The sequence below is a fragment of the Lotus japonicus genome, chromosome 1, assembly GCF_012489685.1.
Source record: "Lotus japonicus ecotype B-129 chromosome 1, LjGifu_v1.2".
NCBI lineage: Eukaryota > Viridiplantae > Streptophyta > Magnoliopsida > Fabales > Fabaceae > Lotus > Lotus japonicus.
The window spans coordinates 129,787,916-129,812,527 of record NC_080041.1 but is presented as its reverse complement, the minus strand read 5'-3'; the positions used below and the strand labels follow the sequence as shown (position 1 = coordinate 129,812,527).

Sequence of the window (24,612 nt, the reverse complement as noted above, 5' to 3'; positions counted from 1 at the left end):
CCAGAATATGGTTGTGACTCCGACATCTGCATCTGTGGTTCTTGGTAGTGTTGTGAACTACCAGATGACCCTGACTCATGTGCAGGCTGTCTCGACTCACCACCAAAGTGGTACTGCCGGTATGAATCATCATGATGTAGGGGATACAACGAGTACTCGCCCTCTCGGGGTGGTAGAGTACCTCCATGTATAGTCACATCCTGAGCATGCACCTCTTTCCAATTCTTGCCCAAACCCTGTGCTTCTGCTCTTCCAACATGTGGTACGTCTTCATGTGTGGGACGTGGTAAATCCGTAGGCATGAGTTGAACTGACGCGGCAGGAATAGTAATCCTGTCCAGCTGGTGACATAAAGTAAGGCAACGCGCGGCTTGGCTTTGCATTTCCTCAGGTGTATACATACCGCGACCGACGTCAGAAAGTCCATACCACACATGTTGAATGTGTTCACCCTACATTAGTCAATAAATAAAAAGTTAGTATTTCAAAATTTACAAACATAGGGACAAAGAGAAGCAAAGGTTATATAACATTACAATTTGCCCTGTTGTCGAACTCTGACGCGTCAGCCAACGAATGGAATGTTGTGCGTACCACTTCATGTAACGGTCGTTAGGGCTAGCTAACGTATTAACCACGGGTTGCTGAACTGTCCTTTGGTGTCGTTGCCCCCACATCTGTATAAAGGGCATCATGGCTGTAACCCAATCTTCCTGTTCCTTCCCCGACAAAGTTATGTCATGCAGTTTATCAATTTGATATGGTGGGTCAGGTACCCCCTGAAACATGCCAAACTGTTGCAAGGCTCTATCCGGTTGGTGCCACTCAACAAAGGTGTAGCATATCATTGGCACAACTGATCTCCACAAGTGCATACTTTGCCGACACCGTTCCGGTAGCGAATTTATAACATGATCTAGGTATGGCCTCCAGACAAACTACACATCCAAATTAGACGAAAAAAATTAAGAACATAAACATAAAATGATTGAGACAAGATATCAAAATAATATAATATTAGCGTAATATAATATTAGCATAACTAACTTACGTCTTCAGCTCTCAGTTCGTCAAGCTTGATCCGCCACAAATCAATTTGATTCGTTTGACGACCAACGTCAACACGATTTGGGTTTCTTCCCCACCTGAAATAAAATTTAGGGAGGATTTATTAACGGCTTATTTTGTCGCATTTATGTGAACAAATAAATATAACTACTTGTAAATTACGTGCATACCTTCCTGCGAGGGGGCAGCCGAGTGGCAATATAGGTATGATTTCAGGGGCAGTCATTGAAATCCTTTCCCAAGCCCAGATTTGGAGCAAATAAGTACAACCACCGATTTCTTGTCGTTCATAACCGGTTGCATGGCATAACTCATGATAGAGAGTTGCAAGCACAGCCGAACCCCAACTGTACGTGGAGGCCAGAGCAAAATTCTCTATTAGTAGTAGATATCTTAGAGGCACATGTGATCCCGAGTGGTCGGGTAATAAGAAAGTGCCAATCAAGCGCAAAATGAATGCTCTTGCAGCAAATTCAGCTTCTGCCGGCTCAAGTGCACCTAGGTTTTGAAAATCAAAACACTGGTTTAACCATCTTATGTTTAAACAACTTCCTCTAATAGCACGTCGCGGTGAAGTGACTCCTAGCGCACGACTGACGAGATCAGACCAGTCACACCATGTCACCCCGGTAACAGGTTGCCCATCAATATTTAGTCCCAGTTGAACTGCAACATCTTGAAGAGTGATGGTGCACTCTCCAAACGGCATATGAAAGGTGTGCGTCTCGGGCCGCCAACGCTCCACCAATGCTGATATCAACACTTTGTCTTGTTTGAGAGAACCACATAGAGCGACCTCGTAAAATCCGGCCAATCGAACGTATTGTTCGTTTTGTGGAGGGACACCATTCAAAGGAATGTGGGGTAATCTCAGCTTCAAGACTTTCTTACTTGTTTGGTTCCAAACATATCCCGACACATGTTTGTTTTGTTTCACCAACAACGTCGGATTTTTTGGACCGAGAGTTAGCACTGCTTCATCCGCCATTTACAAAACCTTCATGAAGTAATAACATGCAACCGAAAATTAGGCCTCAAAGAAAGTTTGAGACTCAAAAACAAATGATAAACTATAATATTTGAAAGGTTAGAATGAGAGATAGAGTTAGAAATAATTACCAACAATATAGAGACTTTTACACTTGAGAGAGTTTGAGGGTAAGTAGAGCTTGAGAGGTATCAAACTTATCACTTGAGAGTTCAGAAATGAGGCTTGAAAGTTGAGAATTGAGAGAGTTGGAGAGGTGAAGTCGAGCATGCAAACTTCAACATTTCTGGGGGTCTTTTTATAGGGGTTTCAGACCGCCAGAAATGCTGAACATAGCCAACAAGCCATTCGCGAGGTCAAGGGCGAATGCCTGTGCATGCTTTGATCGTGGCCGACATGCCATTCGCGTGGCAGGCTACGAAAGCCTCTGCATGCCTGCAGCTCTGCTACGTCCCATCCATTGTCAGCCATTCGCGAGCTTTGTCGCGTATCCCTCTTGTTCCTCAGTCAACCTGCATCGGGAAGGAGGAGAATCTCTCCTGGTGCACCAGATTCTCCTTGTCTTATTAGGATTCGCAAGGTATCCTACGAATGGCAGCTGTTCAACCTGACTTCATGTCATTCGGTTCTGAAAAAGTGCTTTGTCCTATTACCATTCGCAAGATTCCTCTCGAATGCTACCAGAAACTACCCCAGACAGCTAAATTTAATTTTTTTCACCCCTTTTTTCCAATTAATAATTTTTTATACGCCATTCAGAAAAAAAAGCCACCAAGAACCATTACCCATCTAAAAAAATCTTTCATCTTTAACAAACCGAAGCCAGATCCAACCAAGACCACTAACATCCCTCAGATCAGAGTCTCATATCGAAGCAAGTCGATAAGGAGATCTAAGATCAAAGAGTGAGAGAAAGTGGCGATGGACTGTGAGAAACCTGGCGATGGTGTCAGCCACAACCACTATTAAGGCAACCCAATGGCAGCGACGTCCATAAAACCAATCCACATTGGTGGTGTGGTTGTGGCAGAGGAGGTTGAGGGGATGGTGGGCGATGGAAAATGGGTGGTGTTGCATAGGTGGGTGGGATGAAATCCTAACATAATTTATGATAGATTCAAGCTAATAGTGTAAGAATATTTTCTTATTATTAAAAACGGGTAATAATCGGCAAACCCCACTACGATGAGTCTGATCTTACTCGTGTAAGGTTAAAACAAATTGTGCATGCTAGGCGGACCCTAAAAGTATAGGTCATTTCCCTAATCCAACTTATGTTTGGGTTTTAAAAGTTGACACTCTCGAATGCAACTTCTATTAGGGTTTCGAAAGTTGTCATTGTTAAAGATAGCTAATGTTGGTAGTGGCTAGTGTAGACGTGTGTACCATGGTCTCTAGTGGTTCATGAGTGAACCATTCATTTTGTATGAAAGTTTTGTGACCATAGGATATATTGATAAAATATTTTAAACTATTAGAATTAAACATTGATAAAAAAATTGGTATTGGTATTGTGTTGCAAATCAACGAACCTATGTTTCATCATCTTTTTGGGTTTAAACTTTTTCTGTTTTTTCTTTTTTTTTTTTCTCTTTTTCTTGGCTCTCGTTGCTTTTCTGAACGTCGTCGATGAGGTGTCTCAATGTTTATCAGAAAAAAAAATACGCTTTCAATTGGCCATGATGTGCCCCACATGAACATAAAATCAGTCTTCTTAAATTGAGAAGTGGTTTGGGAAAAATGAATTTAAGAGAGAGAGAGAAATTTGGATTGAGAGTTGAGGTTAAAGAAAGAGATATTTTAGTAAATTGAGGTTATTTAATTTTTAATTCTTAATCTGGACAATGGACATGTTGAGGTCAATCTATGAACCATTATTTTAGCTGGTTCATGCTAGATTGTCCCACAAATGTGAAGAACTTTAAATTTGTAAAAAAAAGAAGGAACAGTTTTTTTAAATATTGAAAAGATAATACATTATTTGAAGTTAAAAAACCAGTGGGACGATCGTTGGTGTTATGGTTGCACTCTTCGATGTTTGTTCCACTTGTTGTGTTTGGCCACCTCTTATTCTAGGACTGCCACCTCTTGTTATGGGACCAACACTTTGTGTTTGTACTAATATTGTGGGATCTTGATCATTAATATTTCTATAATCGTTAAATTCATTTATCCTAATTTAGTCAGTCTGGCAAGACAATCCGTACGGGATGTATGATATGCCATTGTGGCGTGAAGAAAGTGGTTATGAACATTGATGAGCTTGGCAGAGTGTGTTGGAAAGAATATAGAGGAAGAACCTGGAATTTAAGCCCTCTGGATTAAAAGGCGTTTGCATAGACAAGTGATATTGTGTTTGAGGTTGTGCTGGCGAGTGATGTTGTGGCTAAGGTGGTGGTTGCAGCTGATGTTTTGTTTGTAGAGGTGGTGAATTAACTGGAAATGGTAAGTGTTGAGGTGGTCCAGCTTCATGTATGTAGGATATGCCAAGGGGAATCATCAAGAGCAGGAAAATTATGAGAGAATTCTTATGGGGTGATGGGTTGGAGGGATCTCAAAAGATAGCGTGGGTTAGTTGGTCTCCAATCTGCCGGCCAAAAGAGGATGGTGGCTTGGGCGTAAAAGATTTGGAAGTCTTCAATAGAGCCTTGCTTGGCAAGTGGAGATGGCGACTAATGATTGAAGATAACAGTTTGTGGGTTAAAGTCTTAGCGGAAAATATAATAGAACTGTGCCAAAAAATGCCTCAACTTGGTGGAAAGATTTGAATTCCTTATGCTTTGGGGAGGTGAATGGACGATGGTTCTCGGACTGCATTATATTGTCAAAAAGATTGGTGATGGAAATTTTGTTGAGTTCTGGGCTGATAATTGGTTGGGCGTAGAAGTGGTACTAAAAACCAGATATGCCCGTCTATTTTCTCTCTCGCCACAACAAAATTTCAGGGTCCACTAGATGGGTCATTGGCTGGAAGGGGCCTGGAGATTGAGTTTTTTAGGCCTCTCGAAGGTGTCTCTGATAAATGGACTTGGACGAAAGAAAGATCCAGGATCTATTCGGTGTGTTCAGCATATGAAGTGCTTATTGGGGAAGGTGTAGTATTCCCCTCTGATCCATTCTTTGGTGCTTTATGGAGGGTGAGAGCACCCTCTAATGTGCTGGCCTTAATCCGGAAGTTACTTCTCAACAGGGTGCAAACAAAGGAGAATCTTTTGAGAAGAGGGGTCCTTCTGCAAGATGAAGAAGCCAAGTGCCCTTTCTGTTTAACTGATACCGCCGAGAGCTCTTCCCATCTGCTTTCTACATGCAGCCATGCAGGTTTTCGTGGAAGATTTGGCCTGAGGTGTATGCTTGGCTGGGCTATTTGATGGCTCTGCCGAGCAAGTGTCGGAGCCATCTTCAACAGCATATGATGCTGAGGTGCAGCAAGAAAGGACGAGATAGCTGCTGGTTTATTTGGATTGCAACGGTATGGATTATTTGGCACTTGAGAAATGATAAAGTGTTTAAGGATGAGGCACCTACTTTCTCAAGTATGCTGGAAAAAGTTCAATTTTGATCATGGTTGTGGCTAAAGGCAAAATATAAAGACTTCATATATAAGTGGCGGATATGGGTGGCTTTGGGAAGCTCCTGTGAGGCTTAATGTTGTAATCAAATCTATGATTAAGGGAGAGTCTCAATGATTCGAGGGAAGGTTCGAGGGAAGGAAGCAACTAAGGTTCTGGAGTACAAATGCTGGTGCCATATAAGATTTTTGGCACCCTTTGCATAAACATCAAACCAGTAGTTGACACTTGACACTACCAAGTGGAGGTATCTGGGTAGGCATGAAAAATGTTCATAGAGCATTAAGGTACAGTTTGGGATAGCGCGCGGAGATCCAAAAAACATTGTTTTAGACCACTAAACACAGGCTAGCTATTAGAATAACATGTCTATAAATTTTCAGTATATATATCTAGAATCAATTGTCTACAACAACTTTATTGAAACCGCAACCTGCATTGTAGAAAAGAAGATTGAACTGTTGCTGACCTTGTGCCATGAAATTGGTCTGTATAAGATGATCAAAATAAAATTAGTAAAACAACTAGATACATACATAGGTCAAGGAGAATTTTTTTTTTAAATCCAAATATATATTAGTAAAGAAGGAAGAGACTAAGTTTAGGAATAGGACACAAGGAATAAAAAAAATAGGCTTAAATGCATTTGGTGCCCCTGATGTTTCATGGGAGTGCAAATGATACCCCTCTTCTAATTTTGTCAACGTTTGTGCCCTCCATGAAACAAAACAGTGTAGCGTTTGCCCTTCTGTCAGTTCAACGTTAGTTTACTAACGGAGGGGCTGACGTGGAATTTTATTTTGCTTTTCCTATTTGCCACGTGGATTTTAATTACTGAATAACAAAAAAAAAAAAGAGGGGCACGTGCTAGATGGGTTACTGCTAACCCTAAATCCCCAATTTGGGGATAAATCCCCAAATTAGAAACACAGAGGGAAAGGGACCTCAACAAATCGCGAAAGGGAAAGGGAAAGACGAAGAACACGAGCACGAGAGCTCGACAAATCGCGAAAGGGAAAGGGAGAAGGCTAAGGGCTCGAGACGAAGAAGAGGCATACATGGGTGGGGAAAGCCATTTCTCTGGAGGGAGCTCTGTTTCCAGTGGCTACGGTCGAAGGAGGAACGTTGTTTTGTGCAAGTGTGGAGAAGTTGCCCCGGTTGTGACTACTTGGACGAACGAGAACGGAAATATTGGTAGGCGGTTCTATGGATGTGGCAGGTTTAAGGTAATGTTTTGGATTAATTGTTTAAGGTTGATTAATTGTTGTGAATTTGGTTTTGCTTGAACTGAAATTGTTGGGAAAATTTATTTATTCTCAGGAACAGAACAGGAGGCACTGTGATTTCTTCCAGTGGTATGATGAGTTGGAGGGTAACCCGCGTGACAAGAAAATAATTGCAGGCTTGTTGCGTAGAGTAGATGAGATGAAGAAGAACCAAGCAATGTTGATCACGTGTTGTATGCTGGGATGGTCTGTAGCTGTGTTCCTGTTGATTGTATGTGCAATTCTAATGGTGAAAATGATGAAGTAGAATTAGGGTGAGAGGATGATGTAGTAGAAGTAGGAGAGGTTGTGGGGTTTATTTGTACTGTGTGTGCCTTTAGTGCATATGTATGAAACTTGAAATTGATAAATGAATTTGAGTAATTTGTCCTCAAATTTTTGTTGTTTGAAATGATGTCTGCAAACACAATGTTCTATCTAGGCTATCTACTATTTTCAGTTGTCATATGGAAATTCAAAATGGCTAATATAATCATAGATTCCAAATTCAATGGATAATGTCATACAAAACCAAACATGGATAACATCCCTTGCAAATTACAATAGATAAAGTCATACATTAACCAAAGGCTTAACTAAGTTCATTACATAACCAGAAAACACTAAGACTAAAAACAGCATAATCAAGGCTCATAATCAACTAGTGCTCTCTTGAGTTCCAACTACAACTCTTGGTCTCTTTCTTCTTCTTGTGGTTGCACCAGATGGAGGTAGTGTAGCTGTTATTGTGCTCCCATGACCTGATGAGGGCTGTGAAGCTGGCTGTGAAGCTGGCAGAGAAGATGGTTGGGAAGCTGGTTGGGAAGCTGGCTGTGGAGCAGTTTGGGTTGTAATTGCATCAGGAGCCTTCCTCTTTCTTTTTGCAGCAGGTTTGTACTGAGGTTTCTGAGGCCCTTTTCCAGCCCTTGCAGCAGCAGATGAACTTCTTGTTACAGGAATTGTTCCACTTCCAGAAGCCTGGCCAGGGTGGACCTTCTTTGGATTTTTCTGACAAATTAGAAACAAATCATTCTCAGTCAATAATATGCATAAGCTATAGAGTTCTAGTATAAACTAAAAATTGCTTTAATTTTACCTTGTTGCCCCCCTTTTCTATGTCCCTATCAGCACCAGTTTTACCTCCACATGTCCTCACATTATGCCCCCATTGTCTACATCTGGAGCACTTCACTTTTGTTTGATTTCTTGGAATCTTGTAAGGGTTTCTTGGTTCATCATTTTTCTTGTTCCTTAGTTTCTTTGGCCTCCCAGGTGCCCTCCTTACATATGGTGGTTGAATTGGTGGAAGATTGCTTTTAGTCCACAATTTTGGGCCATTGTTAGGTAAAATGATGTAGGAATATGTTGCTAGAAATGTATCCCTCCTGCAATATGCAAACACACGGATTAAGTGTAAATAAATGAGAGGACCCCATAAGAGTTTATGATCATGAGTACTTACTTGTAGTAGTTGTGCACAAAGTTTTCAGGGTAGGTGCGATTATACCACATACAAGCAATTGCATGACAGCATGGGATACCTGTCAAGTCCCATTTTCTGCAAGCACAATGGTTGTCTTTGATCTCCACACCATACTTCAAAAATGGACCACTTGAAACCTCAAATTTAGAGTATTCGGTGTCCCCATTCCATTCAGGATGCCAACTTTCTGCTTCTCTCTTGTTATCCTCTAATTTTTGTTGAATCATAGGAGCTATATTCCCTCTATATTTCATCATTAATTGTCTTTGCTTCACAATCCTGGAGGTGATATAGCGCTTCAATCCTTCAACCAGTGAAATGATTGGCTTGTCTCTATGTTCTAGAATGGCCATGTTGAAAGCCTCACACATATTGTTCACTTGTAGGTCACACAGAGAATTAGTGCTGAAATGGGCCCTTGACCATTGCTTGGCAGGTATCTGACAGAGGTCCATCCATGCTTGTTCATTCATCTCCTTCAGCTTCTCCATAGCCCTATCAAATTGTGGAACAGTGCATGCTCTTGCAGCAGCCCACAAAGCACCTTTCATTTCCATTCCTGGGTATTTCTTCCTCCAATTACCATACACATGTTTCACACAAACCCTATGCTCCACATCACCTGCTAATGACTGTAAAGTGGGAACTAGACCCTGAGTGTGAAAACAATCAAGAAATCAGTTCATGTTTAGGACATAAGTGAACAAAAAATTACAAATAAACAAAAATGATAAATCACCTTCTGTTGATCTGAAATAAATGCCCATCTCTGTTGCTTTACCAAGTTCAGGTCTTCAAGCAATAAAGCTACAAACCACTCCCAGGAGTCTCTGGTCTCAGCTTCAACAATGGCAAATGCAATGGGGAACAGCTGGTTGTTCCCATCCTTTCCAACAGCTGAAAGGAGCTGCCCTCCATACACACCTTTCAGAAAACAGCCATCCAGTCCAATCAGTGGCCTACAATGATGTGCAAATGCCAGCCTGCAAGCAGCAAAACAAACATACATCCTTTCAAAAACAGGACCATTTGCTCCAAGAGAGCTCTTGATGATGACTGTGCTTTGTGGATTGCTTCTAAGAAGCTCATCAGCATAGCTCCTGAGATTAGTGTATTGGTCCTTTTCTGCCCCATCAATCATCTTCTTTGCAGCTGCCTTAACTCTGGATGCTTGAAACCTATTAAGGACAACACCCCACCTTATCTGCCCCTCAGCTATCACTGACTTGCATTTCAATCCAGGATTATGTCTTATAGTTGGAAGCAACTTCTTAGCAAGGATTTGTGGCCTGGCATGTCTATTCTTTGCTGTCCTATAGCATGTGTGTTCATCTACAAGACTCACAATCTGCCAGAAGTTATTCTGCTTATACTTGGACAACCTGCAGTAGAATGTGCACTCTCCCTCACACTTGACAACCACTCTCTTACTATCACTCTTCTCAATTATCAAATTCTTCCTCCTCTGAAGAGCATATTCTCTGATGGCTGTCTTAAATACTTGAGATGCTTCAAATTTCTGGGAAAACAGTTCATGCAATAAACATGAATGATAAGAACATAAATATCCAGAGCATATTAATGTCTAAACAATTAGCAGATCTGAAAAATAATAACATAAATTAGGTACCTGACCAACTTCAAATTTTACTTCTGTGCCTTCTGGACCCAACTTGAATCTTGGGTACTTCTTCTGTGGTTGGTAATGCTCATCATCTGTGTCTGGTGGAGATTCCAACTCATCAGATGAACCATCTTCATTGTCAAAATCTACTTCATTGACAAATGCATCATCATCTTCCTCTGAGGTACTATCTGGATGCCTCTCATCTCCTTCAACCTCTAAAACTGTCCTCCAGTCCCACCTCTCATCAAAATCACTGTCATCTAGACTCACATCACTCACTGCACTCTCAGATTCAGATTCACTTTGACTCTCACTCACTAAACTCTCAACACCCCCCTCCTGCTCTGTCTTTTTGTCCTTCTTTTTACCCTTCTTCTTTTCCTTCTTTTTACCCTTATTCTTGTCCTTCTTTTTACTCTTATTCTTGTCCTTCTTTTTACCCTTCTTCTTTTCCTTCTTTTTACTCTTCTTTTTCTCCCCTTCCTTGTCTCCAGCAACTACCTCCTCTTCCTCAACAATAACTGCATCACCATCTTTATTACCCTCCCCACTGCCCTGTCCTGCATTAAATGCTTCACCCTCCTTATCACTCTCCCCACCAACAACACTTGTATCAGCCTGTTTCTCCCTCTCAACACTACACTGTCCCACTTGTATTATGTCAACATCAATGTCTATGCCAGTAGCATGTCCCTCAACAGTAGGCTGCCCTTCACACAAGACTTCACTATCTTTCTCCCCCTCAACAGTAGGCTGTGTAAATTCAAGAAATGGTGGAGGTTCAACAAACTCAGGCTCTTCCTCTACTATATGCTCAACATAGAAGTTGACAACATCATAGCCACTCACATCATTCAGAAAGGCACATACATCTCTATCATCTTTGAAAGGCTTGCAGCCTATCTCAAACCCAAGGCCAGGGTCTTTGTACCACACATTAAAGTTCAAATATCCTAAGCCTCTGACAACCTTGCCTACATCAATTGAATTAATCTCATCCATATCCCAGTTTAGTAGAGTAAGACAAACCCCATTTATATAATCTACCCTCGGTTCACACACAAATTTCCCACCATGCCACACTTTAACTGTTGCAAATTGACTACTAGTGGGCCTGCAGTGAGAACAACATGCAATAGATTAAGAGAAAACACTCTGGCATGTGAAGTATTAAAAACAATAATCTTTCAACATGCAATAGATTAAGACAAAGGACACTGGCATGTGAAGTATCAATCAAACATAAAATAACATGACCAAGTCACTTTCAACATAGATGCACATGTGGGTCTCATGAAAAAGTATTCAAAAATAGACATGAATCTTGAAAAGGGATACCTGAAACGATAATGGTCGGGAATATCCTCCCCAAACCAGGAATCTCGAAAAGGGTCGTATCCCTGCTTTTCACAAGTGGGTTCTTCTTGGACCACATTTTTCCCCTTATCCTTCGTCGGGGTCCCTCCTGTTCTCCTACCTCGACCTCGACTACGTCCACGATTTGGAGACCCACTAGCCATGTGCGACGACAACGTGCTCAAGGATCAAGAAAAGGGGCCAACAACGTGCTCAAGGATTTCCTCAGGGCTAACGCTTGCACCTTGTTCCTCGACCGTTCCTCCCTCTGTGTTTCTAATTTGGGGATTTATCCCCAAATTGGGGATTTAGGGTTAGCAGTAACCCATCTAGCACGTGCCCCTCTTTTTTTTTTTGTTATTCAGTAATTAAAATCCACGTGGCAAATAGGAAAAGCAAAATAAAATTCCACGTCAGCCCCTCCGTTAGTAAACTAACGTTGAACTGACAGAAGGGCAAACGCTACACTGTTTTGTTTCATGGAGGGCACAAACGTTGACAAAATTAGAAGAAGGGTATCATTTGCACTCCCATGAAACATCAGGGGCACCAAATGCATTTAAGCCAAAAAAATATAAATCTCCAACCACCCACAAGATTACACAACCACCTAATCACCATATAAAGAAAAAACAACAAAAACCACCCTGGCCAAAATAGAAAAAATCTCAAGGAAGCAAAGCTGAAAACCTAAGAGCATCTACATCCATCATACTCACTAGAATATCTACACTTCATTTTTTACAATTTATCATAATGTCACATCATCTACACCACTTTACTAACTTTTTACTCCAACCCAACAACTCTTAAAAGTTTATATAGTGGATCTCACCATTAACATCACATTTGTATATTTTATTATTTATCTTCATTTTATCTAATTATATTAATTGTAAGTGCTTGTAATAAATACAAGCTCATTTTTCAAGTCTAGTGTAGAGTATCTATTCTCACATACTCATCTTTGCCATGTTGGAATTGAATATGTACTCCAATAGTAATAGATACTCATATGAGTATGTATTTAACATTAGATACTACCATTGGAGATGCTCTAAATAAGAACCAATAGAAAAAAATTAGAGAGACCCTCAAACTCAAGGCGGTCATTACTCGTTCATTTCGTGTACCAAGTTGTGGGTAATCGTATCATCCCCGCTCTCAAATGATAAAAGAGCAATCTACTAGATCAAATTAAAATTTTCAAAGCTTGACCCATGCAAATATTTTTTTAAAAATAGTGTCATATATAAATATATAGAGAATCCATCTTAGTAGAATGATCAATTTATATGAGAAAATAAGAATAAATCATGATTGTTAAATTATTTTAATTTTTGACTATTAATGATTAAATCTAACGATTATGATCTATTCATATTTGCTCATAAAAAAACTATTATCATAAAATATATCCAATATATATATATGGGGGTTAAGCATCATATTGGTCCCTACCTTTGGGTCGCCGTCTGATCTAGGTCTCTTGCCGGAAAAATTATTGAAAAAAATCCTCTTATATGTAAATCGTTTGGATCAAGTCCTCGCCGGAGTCTGGAGCTCCAGCGAGGGATGATTTGGCAAGTTGACTGTATTAATAATGCTTCAGTGGATTTTAAGAAATAAAATAAAATTACACATTAGAAAATTAAATTAAACCAAAAAATTAAATTAAATTAAAAAACCCAAACTGAATTAAATTAAATTACACATCATAAAATTTCTTCGATTTCCTGGAAATCAAAACATCATGTACTTCTTCATCATCTTATCATCTCACAAACATCATCTTCTCCATCCCATTTTCATCCCATTTTTTCATCCAATCTCTCTTGAATCCTTTCCTCTGCAATCTACTCGAACCCTAACAGAATTCATGCTCAACCCAAGCTCTTGAATCATTTTCTCATCACCTACTCATCGGATCTCTCTTCCCACTCTCCGCCATCCTCATGGAGACACCGCGGCAGATCCCAGCCATCATGCCGTCGTCTCATAACCACATCACCATCGAGCCCCCTTAAACACCACCCTCTTTCTCTACCCTTCGATTCACAGATCTGGTTGCAGATGGGGGTTGGGGTTTTGGTTGGGGGTGGGGTGGGGTTGAGGCTCACATATCTGGTTGCAGGTGGGGGTGGGATTAGGGCCACCGCCTTCTTGCCTCCACGCATCAAGAACCTCGTCGTCAACGTAATCCGAGGTTGTTGCTTCTGTTGTTACCCATTTCGTCATAGAACGAGTCCACAACGCGGAGCTGTTTTTGAAGTTTTTTGACTGGGTTTCAACCAGACCCTTTTCTCCTTCTCTCAATGGGGTTGCGTATTCTTCTCTTTTGAAGCTCTTGGCCAGGTCCAGAGTGTTCTCAGAGAATGGGTTGGTGTTGGAGAATATGAAAGTTCAAGACTTGAAGCCTAGCATTAAGTACTTTGATTCTTGCCTATGGAGAATCTGGGTTGGTTGATAGGGCCCTCTTACTTTTCCATACAGTGCGTGCGACGCATAATTGTTTCCCCAGTGTTGTGGCTAGCAATTCATTGCTGCATGGTTTAGTGAAAAATGGGAAAGTTTAGGAAGGCAGGAGGTTGATTAGAGATCGATTGAGGCAAGAGTTGATTTTTCTTGCTCAAATTGAAGTGTTAAAAGGAAGAATTTTTTGAAAGTGGTTAAAAGGAATAATTTGATTGGGAATTTGTTTTTGTTAATAAAATTAGGATTAGTTTTGTTAATTAGTTTTATTTTTAATCATTAAATTAAAATATCTGATGTGTTTTTTATTTTTATTTTTTTAAAATCCATGTAACCATTATTAACACAGTCAGCAGGCTAAATTATCACTCGTCGGAGCTCCAGACTCCGGCGAGGACTTGCTCCAAACGATTTACATATATGAGGACATTTTTCAATAATTTTTCCGGCAAGGTACCTAGATCAGACGGCGATACAAAGACAAGGACCAATATGATGTTTAACCCTATATATATAGGGGTTTGTTAACTTACTCCCACTTATTTTTTTAGAAGGAGTAAATTAACACTCAACGTACACCTTTTATATTTGGACTAAAAAACCAAATTGTTCAGTTTTAAAATTATAGACATGTGTGGGCATAATTGTAAATTGGTTTTTACAGAAACTGCAACCTCCCCTAACAGCTCACACTCTGTTCGTGCCCTATTCCCAAAAACATTTGCTGCGCTTCCTTCTCACCATCTTCTTCATCCAGTATATGCGTTGTGTACTCTTGAGTCTCGCCTATGCCTAATTGCTAGGATACAAAAATTGTTCACCCGCTTAAAGTACTAAAGCACCAAACAAGTTTCTTTAGTTATTTATGCACCAAATCTTATGAATTTCCAGAAGAGTAATTTTGATCCTATGGGAAGGGGGAAAATCTATCAAGATTTATCCTTAGCCTTGGAGCCAATCTTCCAACTAATGGGTTATGAGGCATAAACCTCAGCATCTATCCAGCCTAGCTTGGAGCCAAAATCACTTTGCATGCTAAAACAACAGCAGCATAAACCCAGATACATAGTCAGAGGTAAAAGACGGAGGAGAGAAGAAGAGAAAAAAAAAAACTGCTTTAATTTAAAATTAATGAGAGAGAATAATGAGGAGAGAGAAATTGTTAATTTTAAAATTTAAATAAAATTAAATTACATAAATAGCCCTGAAGTTAGTTATCATTAAGAATAAATTAGTGGAGTTTTTTGTCCAATAGAAAAGATGTTGAGTGTTAACTTACTCCTTCTAAAAAACAAGTGGGAGTAAGTTAACAAACCCCATATGTATATATATATCCATAAAATTTGATTCATAATATAGTTTCTATATTCACAAAGTATTTTGTATTTAATAATGAGCGACAAAAAGGCTCTGAGGTATGAACTACGGAGATTTGATACGAAAGAAAAACTTCACCAAAGTGGTCTTGTTTTTATAGTAAGCAAGAAATCTAATTATCTACGGTTAAATTTTATCACGTTAAAACTGTGATGCCATATAATATTTACTTACTCATTTTAGAGACGCGCTACTTTAAAAGAGCCTTATCTACATATAAATACAGTTAAAAGTTTTTTTTAAAGAGAAATATATATATATATATATATATATATATAAATATAATGTTGAGAAACAACCAGTGGTATCAGACTCGATCCAGAGATCGACTCGGTCAGGGCACTGGATCAATGAGTCACTGGTCTGACTACTGGATCACTGGTTGAACCGTTTGACTCGGTTGACAATAAAAAAATAAAAAATTCATAATACCATAACTAGATGTCACAAATACCATAACACAAAAGCAACAAGGAATTTTTACCACAACAAAATGTATCAACTCACAAATAACTGAAATAAGTTTTAAACATCATCAAGCAACATTAGTTTTACCCTTTAATCACAACCAAAAACACTTAAACAAGTTTAAAACAGAACTCAATAACTAAAGTATTGTTACATCATAAGCTAACAAATGATAAATATAGCAACAACAATGTCAAGTTCCTTCATGTCCAAGTAGGAAAGGGAGACAAAGTTTCATCCAAGTCATGCATCACTTCTTCATCAAATAAACCGAAAGCTTCTCCTCCTCTAGCATTACTCTCATTCTCATTTGCACTTTCAATAATGTTATCTTGTGCATCATCATCAAATAAGTTCAGATTTAGATCTACAACAAAAATAAATTTTAAATGTAAGATGAAGTAACAATAAACATCTAGTGGTTCCAAATACAAATAACTAATCTACAATAAAAACATAACAGAGATGAAACAAAATTTCAGTAACTAATTTCCATCACAAACTACGATCGAGAGAGACAACACACTATAATATAACTAGACTCAGGTTTGAATTGAAATGTGAGTGCTCCCTTGAAAACCAAAACACAACATGCCAGACATGGTATAGAACCAACAATGAGAGCCAAGACCTGCAACACATAATCCAAGACACCAAATTGACCAAGAAAAAAAAAACGAGAACCTCAGCTATAAAAATCAGATCATACACAAACACAAAATAAAAATCCCAGCAAAAATCAAATTTTGATGATCACCCGATTCACCCATTAATAATTGCTTGAAGAAAAATTAGAAATTGAAAAACTCAAAGACAATGACAATAGCTTCCTTCTTGCATCTGTGTTGATTCTTTATTTATTTACCCTTTCTCTTTGCTTGAAATAAAATTAATGAAAGGAGAAAAAACTTAGAAGAAGAAAAAGAAAGCGTGGTGGTGGAGAGGAGAGGCGAAGGGCGGCGGTCAGAACGGGGCGATGGATGGCGGCAAGGTGAAAGGAACCGATGAATGTAGCTTGGAAGAAGAAGAAGGGGGCGTTTGGTAGATAGGCATCTCAAAATATTCCCGGGAATGTGAGGTTGGGAAAGTAACATTCTCATGTTTGGTAGAAGTTTAAGTTTTTTTATTCCCGGGTATGGAAGATTCTCAGGTAAGTAAATTACACATAATTTTTCAAATCTCATTCTCATCTCAAAGAAGGGGAATCTTACATTCCCATGGGAATGGAAGTTATTTTCCACTAACTCTCTCTTCCACTTCTTATTTTCTATTTTCTATTTTTTTTCTATTAAATGATTTTGAAAAACATTCCCGGGAATAACGTATACTAACCAAACATATTTAACATTTTACCCGGGAATGACTTTGCTGGTAATGAGATTTCTGGGAAACAACATTCCTGGGAATATTTTTGTAAAACTTGTAACAAACGCCCCCGAAGAATGAATGATAACACTGATATGACCTTAGGGGGCGTTTGGTAGAAGGTTGGGAAATACATTCCCGAGAATGTGAAGGTAGGGAATCATATTTGTGACAGTTTTTTATGAATGAACCCTATTTGTAAACGACGTTGCTTTGTGACAGTTTTTTTTCTTACTAACTCACCGGTCCAACCGATTTTTAAGGGTCGAGTCACCGGTTTTTTAACAGAACCGGCCGGTTCTGTTAAGTTCAAGCCTAGTCGCTTGCATGGCCAATCTGATGCTCGACTCGAATCAGCCTAAGGTCCGGTTCAATCGGTCGAACCGACCGGTTCGGTCCGAGTCTGATAACACTGGAAACAACTCCTCTCAATATGGGTAAAGTCACCAAGCCAACAAAAACTAGCATAAAGCCTGACACTACAACAAAAACTACCAAAAACCTCTAAAAACCCATAGGCAATATCAAACCCAACACATCTAGGATTCTCAACAAAGTTACATCCACATATGAACTTTCAAGAACAATAGATTTTAAAATGGTAATCAGCAAAATGTCAAAGCCTGTTGTTGGATGAAATCCAGCTCCTTTCTAATCGTCAATGATGTTACTCCATCAAGAAAGATCAATCTCGAATCCCTTAAAAAAATTGACAAATTGATCTACATGTCTTACATATTCATCCCTGCACTAGTCCAAAGTTGTGTATTACAAACTTTCATAATCCGTCTCAAAATTAAGATATCCTTGTTTTAGTAATTCTTCTTTACTTCCGAGCACAATGTGCACATCAATTTGAGATCATGCGCTCTAAAGATGCCACTCTCAAATACTAGCTAACATAAACCACTTACAGAAAAAAACAAACAAAAAGAGAACCAACCCACCCGCTACCTCTGTCGAGGAAGAAGAAGCAACGACCAGATCGATCAAAATGGGAACGACACCTAACTTAACGATAGACGAAACATGGCCCACAACAACAGAAACTAAGGAAGCAAGAGGTGGAAATTGTGAGCCTCAACCATGCTCAGCACATAATCGAAACTATCCTGCCTCACCTGAACAGAGGCAAAAAGGGCAGAAATGAGCGACTCCAACACCACAACATCGACGAAACACTGACCCATCCAACCACTTGTTACTACAAAACTGAAGATAGTCTAAACTGAATAAACAAATTCTTATTACAGCTAGCACAACTTGCACCCATGTTGTTGTCGTAAGTGTCTCTCTCACCTTCATTGGTTCCTTTGACAAATGTTGTGGAGGATGATGAATTCAAGGTTTTCAGCCCACAATCGCCCAGAGAAGAAGGAGACAAACCACTAAAACACGACCACGGTCACCGACAGCAAGGTGGACATGAGCCGATCCGAAGAACCCTTAACACCGAACGCACCGGGGAAAGGGCCAGAGCGTCGTCGCCACCAAGAACGAATCGTCGCACGGGAGAATGCAGAAGGCCAGTTGGAAGGAGGAGGAAAACGAGAAAGCAGAAGAAAAAAGGGAAGGGGTAACCATCGCGCAAGGAGGCGGCGCGGCGGCCACCCTAGCCAAACCCTAGATCTGGCCGAAAGGAGATTGAGAGAAAAAAGGTTAGAGAGAGGTTGGAGGATAAATACACTTAAAAGTTATGTATGTTAAGTCTTCATGAGAGATTGAATGTAGAATGTGAGAGACATGGAGAGTTTCTAACATATTATCATACATGTTCTAGCCATTACGGGTATTAAGGATTAGATGATGCAACCTATAATGGTATTAAGGATTAGATGATGCAACATTATCCTCATTGGCAGATACAATACTGTACTTCTTTGACTATAAGACTAAACTATTATGTCAAGTAATACAATCAAATAAATAAGAATCATGGGTTATAAGTTTAACATCAGCATGGTTACTTTATAGAAAAAAAATGTTTTCGCATGACAAGACTCCAAATGACTTAATTCATTAAAAACAGTGAAATTACTTTGAAATCACCTGAAATCTACCAAAACTGTAAAATGTGAAATCTAAACAACACAATACTCATAGATCCATACCATAAAAAAAAAAAAGCAAAACACTTACATTGATCCAAAATACTTTATTCAGTTGAAACGTCTACGCTTTAGAACTTGATAATCTCCTCTATCGACATCAGGTACTATTGAAGCATCATCAGGGGGGCGACGTTTTTGATTTCTTCCACCTCTACCAACATTGTTATGCAACAAACCCACATCATCCTGGGGTTCTATAAAATCCAGATCTACCCTCAGGCCTCGAGATGACATGAACATTCTCACCAAGGAAGTAGAATCTTCATCTTGTTCATGACGAGCATTGTTTGATTCATTTGGCTGAACTAAATTATGTATTCTTGAAGTATCACCAACAAGGGGAGTGTGTTCTTGGTTACTAGAACCTCCACCAACATTGTTATTCACCAAACCCACCAGATCATCTTGGGGCCCCATGAAATTCATCTCAATCCTCGTGTCTTGTGATGTCCTTAGCCTTCTCATTAACGAAGCGATAATCTCAACCTCAACTTGTGAAGGACGAGCATTTTCAGGATTATATGGCCAGAATGGATCCTGAGTAAGACCGACTGTGTTTCCAGCACTCTGAATCATAATTTCCATAAGGTGTGAAAATGGATCTCCCTGAAAGGTTTGCCTCACATAATCAACAAAACTTGCTTGGGGCCTAGCAGGGATTTTGGGATCAGAATCCTTTGCTTCACTTACATGAGAATTGTTTCCACCTCCATATATTGGAATACAATTCTTAACATTCACCTTACCCTTGCAAACTGGACACTCATTAGAATTTGAATGCACATTCAACCATTGATATAAGCATGGCCAACAAAACAAATGGCCACAAGAAGTCACAATAGGATCATTAGCCAGGTCAAAACAAATATAACACTTAAAAAAGTCTCCATCATTGCAGCTACCCTGTACAACATCATCCTTTTCTTCTAATGTCACAGCCGCAACACCTACTTCTCCAGCCTGCAATGCGCCTCCGCTATTGGAATTGACATTAGGATTGTTTGATTCCATGGAGGAGTTGCGCGGATTAGGTGGAATAGGTTGATGAACATGAACTAGTTCCTGTGGAACCTGAACATGAGTTTCAGTTGAACGATTAAGAAAATTCTCCCAATTCCACCTTGCGCGTCGATTTGTTCCGAGCCTCATGAATTCTTCGAATATCGGAATTGTTCTATCGGACGTGGGCCTAGTTGTTGGATGAGGTCTTGAACCACGATCCACATCAGGGTTCACATCATTAGAATTCTCTTCCGCCATTGTAGATTGAAAGTCCTAAACAAACGATAATGTTATAACAAATTTCATGGAAGTAACATTAAATACCTCTCTTAATTGAGAATATAATATATATGTATGAAAAAATCACTTGAACTATACATTAATTAACAAATTAATTAGTCATTAATAACTTTTTGTAATATTCATTATATTAATGACTAATTGTAATTTTTTCCATTTTTTAAATTTAAAAATATTATCACTATTTAAATTTTAATTATTAATCACAACTTGATCCAAAAATAAAAAATATTAATAATAAAAATAAGTAAAAGTATAACTGACTCATATTAAATGGTAAATAATACCCTTTTATATTATTCATTATGTTTGTTACCAATTGTTAAAATAAAAGAATTTCCCATATTTAAAATTAGGATTTAAATTATTTGAGTTATTAATCATAAGGAAAAAAAAGTTAAACATTAATGTTTTTTGTTTTTTTTTTTACATCAATTTTTTTGTTACATAATAACAATAGTAATAATTTAAATTGACTTGACCTTTAACTTTAAATAACAATATTAATTAGTACTTAATGATATAAATGATAACTATTTATTAATTACTAGTTGTAATTTTTTTCAATTTTTCAAAATTAAAAATAAAAATTAACTTTTTTTAAATAATAATTATTGATTTCAATTAAAAGTAAAACTATCTCATATTAATAATCTTTTAAAACATCCATTATTTCAGTTACTACTAGTGAAAATTTTCAATTTCTCATATTGAAAATTAAATTTTAATATTATTTAAATTTTAAATATTAAATTCAATTTGAGATAAAATTTAAATAATAATAATAATTTACATTAATAACAATATTAAATATTAATTGTTAGTTAATAATAATAATAATAACTAGTTATTAATAACCATTTAAAGTATTTATTAGAGGATGTATCTTATAAGAATGATTATTTCATATGAGAACATGTGAATAAATAATAACCGATAGATATAATCATGAATAATCAACATTAAAATATTAGGTCATGTGAAGTGGTCACGTGACTATCACATGACTATTAAAATGTTTTATTCTTTGACCATTTCAAATGGATCTTAATTCATTCCTATGTTCTTATATAAAATGACAATTCTCATAAGATACATCGCCATATTCATTATATGAATTACTAATCGTAACTGCTTTTTCAATTTTACCTATTTAAAAATAAAATATTATCATTATTAAATTTTAATTAATGTAAAAAAATAAAATTAAAATTAACTCACTTTAATAACATTATTAATTATTTATTAATAAAATTTTCTATGATTCTTTTATTTGTTACCAATTGTAAAACAAATTAATAAAAAAATATTGCTTATTAATAAAAAAAATTTAGACAAAATAATTTTAAAATTTATGAATGACGATATAAGGTATGTATTATTTTAAAGAAATTATTTAAATGCACTTTTAATGTATTATATATTAGTGAAAATGACTTGAGAAAGCATAATATGAAGTTGAACATAGTAGCGTACGAAATGGGGTTTGAATTGTACCTTCCAAAAGCTTATATTTCCAAACAATTGAAAGATATAACATCTTTATTGAAATCATTTGGTGCAGCAGAAATGTAAAGCATGGAAGTAGACGATGCACACAAGCAATTTTATCTGGTTCACCCCCAGAGCGATAGGGCTACATGCAGTCTTTGGCGACGCCAAGATTTCACTGAGCTCAAGTATCAAGGACTTCTCCATACAATTATTATTTGGACCCTGCCTCTTCAGGCAACTTAAGTATTCTTTGGACCCTGCCTCTCCAGGAAAAACAAGTATTCTTTGTCTCTGCCTCTTCAGGAAGTTAAGTATTCTTTGGACCCTGCCTCTCCAGACATTGTTGAGTATTCGAATGACTTCTCTTTACAAGTATTATTAGGACTCCTCCTTACTAAGTATTATCAGGACTCCTCCTTTACAACAACTTTAAAGGACTTATCCTCAAATGATCTTTCTCAAGATCATTTCATCTACAAATAGTCTCTTCTAATAAGAGTGGTGATAGATACATTTAAGTTCATGAATCATAAAGTATTTTAGATGAGATTTGACTCTGAGTGTATACTTTATGTTATGTTACATGAGAGAGTTACAAATGATTTAACTCTTAAGAAAGTCTACTATCCATGTTGAAGCAGAAAATATTGATGATCATATCTAAGTTATGAGCTCTGATGCTTCTTTTCACGCTTAAGTGATTTGAACATAGAAGCTCAATCTATGTGAGCATAAATGCTGCCTCTTCAAGTCTTCACTTCTTCCCTTTATACTTCTGAATCTTCTGTGAGTGAAAGATAGTTGTTGCAGCCCGTTGGAGCATGTACTTCATAGAGTGTCTAGCCGTCGGACCAAACGGTACAAAATGTACTTGCGTCAAAGCGTGGAACTGTTTGATGGAGACTCTTTGTTGTAAAGATGTAATCTGTCATCTAGCAGGTATTATAGGTATGAACTTTTATCTGGTACCTTTTTCTTCATCATAGCGTTTGTGGCAGAGATTGAGATTTCATCTTGAAACTACTGCACAAAGCTTTCTTGGCTTTATCTTCAACTGGGAGTGTACTTGTTTTGACTTTGTAGCTTGCTTTGAGTGAGAGCTTGATTCCCTAGATGATCTTCTGCTTCTGTCATCTTCACCTTTCTTCAGACGATCTTTCCTTCGTCGTTCTTCAATTCTTTAGTTCTTCAGACGATGCTTGCTTCAGTTAATCTGCGTTCTCTCAGATACTTTGACTATGAAGCTTGTTCTTCTTTTCTTTCCTTCTGAAGCTACAAACTTCTTTATAGACGTTGTCATTCTCAGAGGTTCTGCTTCCATCGTTCTTTTAATCTCTGCAGACAATGCTTCTTGCTTTGGTCATTTTTCTCTAAGAAGATTTATCAGTTTGGTGCAAGCTTCATTCATTTCGTCTGTTGGTCATACAATAGTTGAGACTTTCAGCTTTGAACAAGTTCTTCTTCTTAAAAAATGGATTGTCTTGTATTTCATGATTTGGAGTACATATTTGTAGGATAAGACAATAAGCTTTGCTCCATTTCTTTATTTCTTGTGTAAGAGAGAAAGATGAAACTTTTGATGTTGACATGGTTATACTCGTTTCCTTGGTCAGCGTGCTTTGTAGAGTATCACGTGATGCATAGCACTTGACTTTGATCTCCTCAAGAATGTCAGAGATATTTCCATTTGAATGTGGCGTTCTTTTCTCTAGACACTCCTTTGATTAGACTTGAGATAGACGAAGAACGAAGACGTTGAGTGCAGTCTTCTAAGGAGATCTAATAGCTTGACTGTTGTTGCATGGAGTGTCCTTGAAGCTTTCTTCTTTCATTGTTGCTTCTGAAGCTTTGATTGCTCTTGTAGAGATGTGCTTGAAGCTTGAGCTTTTCCTTGCGAAGACGATCTAGATGATATAACTATGCTTGCCTCTTGATCTCTTCTTATTCTTGTGATTCTTCTCGGTTGACCCATTCAGCATACTCAGTATTCCTTTGGTTGACCAGTTTGTTTTGATGCTTGATCTTTCTTCTCAGTTGATGCTCAGACGATGTGGCATGTTTAACTTTCCTTCCTTGTCTCTGTGACGTCTACCCTTGTAGCTTTGTCCTTGCTTGCGCTTGACTGGGTTAACCGCTTTCATAGTTTTGATGCTCTAGTCAGTCTATTCTTTGTCTTCTTGTCATCTTTTTGTGTTGCTCCTTTAGACGATATCGCATGAGGGGTGTAAGAGTAATTTCCTGAAAATGCAATTCACATGATATATTTAATCGGTTCATTTGCACTTTTGAAAATTGTTATCATTCAAAATATGGTAGACGATGCATTCAACGTTTTGAAATTAACATAATAGAGAAACATAATTATGACCATATTTGAATAAATTAAAATTTACAAAATGATATTTTACGCTAATAAATTTGTAGTTTATTATAATTATTAAATTTCAAATTAATTTTTTATAAGAAGTATAAAAAAAACTATATTATTATAATTTATTTGATGATATTAAAAACATATTACTTAATTTAAAAGGTTTCAAATTTACTTAATGTTTTTTATATTACTGAATAAATAAATTATTAAAATTACTTCAATTCTAGTCCCTATATACATTCTTGTTAAATATACAAATTATTTAATTATAAAATATAAATTATTAATTAAAT

The 24,612-nt window shown here is 37.6% G+C and overlaps 3 protein-coding genes across 3 annotated transcripts; 1 reads left to right on the top strand and 2 right to left on the bottom strand.

The window, feature by feature from the left end:
- The first annotated feature begins 6,637 nt into the window (after positions 1-6,637).
- Positions 6,638-7,378, top strand: LOC130730710 (uncharacterized). The gene is made up of 2 exons (XM_057582783.1): positions 6,638-6,851; positions 6,946-7,378. The coding sequence occupies exons 1-2, from the start codon at positions 6,684-6,686 to the stop codon at positions 7,156-7,158; spliced, it is 381 nt and encodes a 126-aa protein (XP_057438766.1). The 5' UTR covers positions 6,638-6,683; the 3' UTR covers positions 7,159-7,378.
- LOC130730709 (uncharacterized) lies at positions 7,379-11,043 on the bottom strand. The gene is made up of 5 exons (XM_057582782.1): positions 10,004-11,043; positions 9,113-9,892; positions 8,353-9,026; positions 7,987-8,275; positions 7,379-7,898 (listed from the first exon to the last, which is right to left on the bottom strand). Exons 1-5 carry the CDS (start codon positions 11,000-11,002, stop codon positions 7,548-7,550), a joined length of 3,093 nt encoding a protein of 1,030 aa, XP_057438765.1. The 5' UTR covers positions 11,003-11,043; the 3' UTR covers positions 7,379-7,547.
- An 8,154-nt stretch (positions 11,044-19,197) lies between these two features.
- LOC130725374 (uncharacterized) lies at positions 19,198-20,409 on the bottom strand. The gene has a single exon (XM_057576613.1). It carries the CDS (start codon positions 20,407-20,409, stop codon positions 19,198-19,200), a length of 1,212 nt encoding a protein of 403 aa, XP_057432596.1.
- Between the last annotated feature and the right edge of the window lie 4,203 nt (positions 20,410-24,612).

Excerpts from the sequence above, each read along its gene's own strand:
- LOC130730710 (XM_057582783.1), top strand. The coding sequence starts at position 6,684 with ATGGGTGGGGAAAGCCATTTCTCTGGAGGGAGCTCTGTTTCCAGTGGC. Across the intron at positions 6,852-6,945 it reads ATGGATGTGGCAGGTTTAAG|GAACAGAACAGGAGGCACTG; the intron begins GTAATGTTTTGG and ends ATTTATTCTCAG.
- LOC130730709 (XM_057582782.1), bottom strand. The coding sequence starts at position 11,002 with ATGGATGAGATTAATTCAATTGATGTAGGCAAGGTTGTCAGAGGCTTA. Across the intron at positions 8,276-8,352 it reads TTTGTGCACAACTACTACAA|GAGGGATACATTTCTAGCAA; the intron begins GTAAGTACTCAT and ends TGCATATTGCAG. Across the intron at positions 7,899-7,986 it reads TAGAAAAGGGGGGCAACAAG|AAAAATCCAAAGAAGGTCCA; the intron begins GTAAAATTAAAG and ends CTAATTTGTCAG.
- LOC130725374 (XM_057576613.1), bottom strand. The coding sequence starts at position 20,409 with ATGGCGGAAGAGAATTCTAATGATGTGAACCCTGATGTGGATCGTGGT.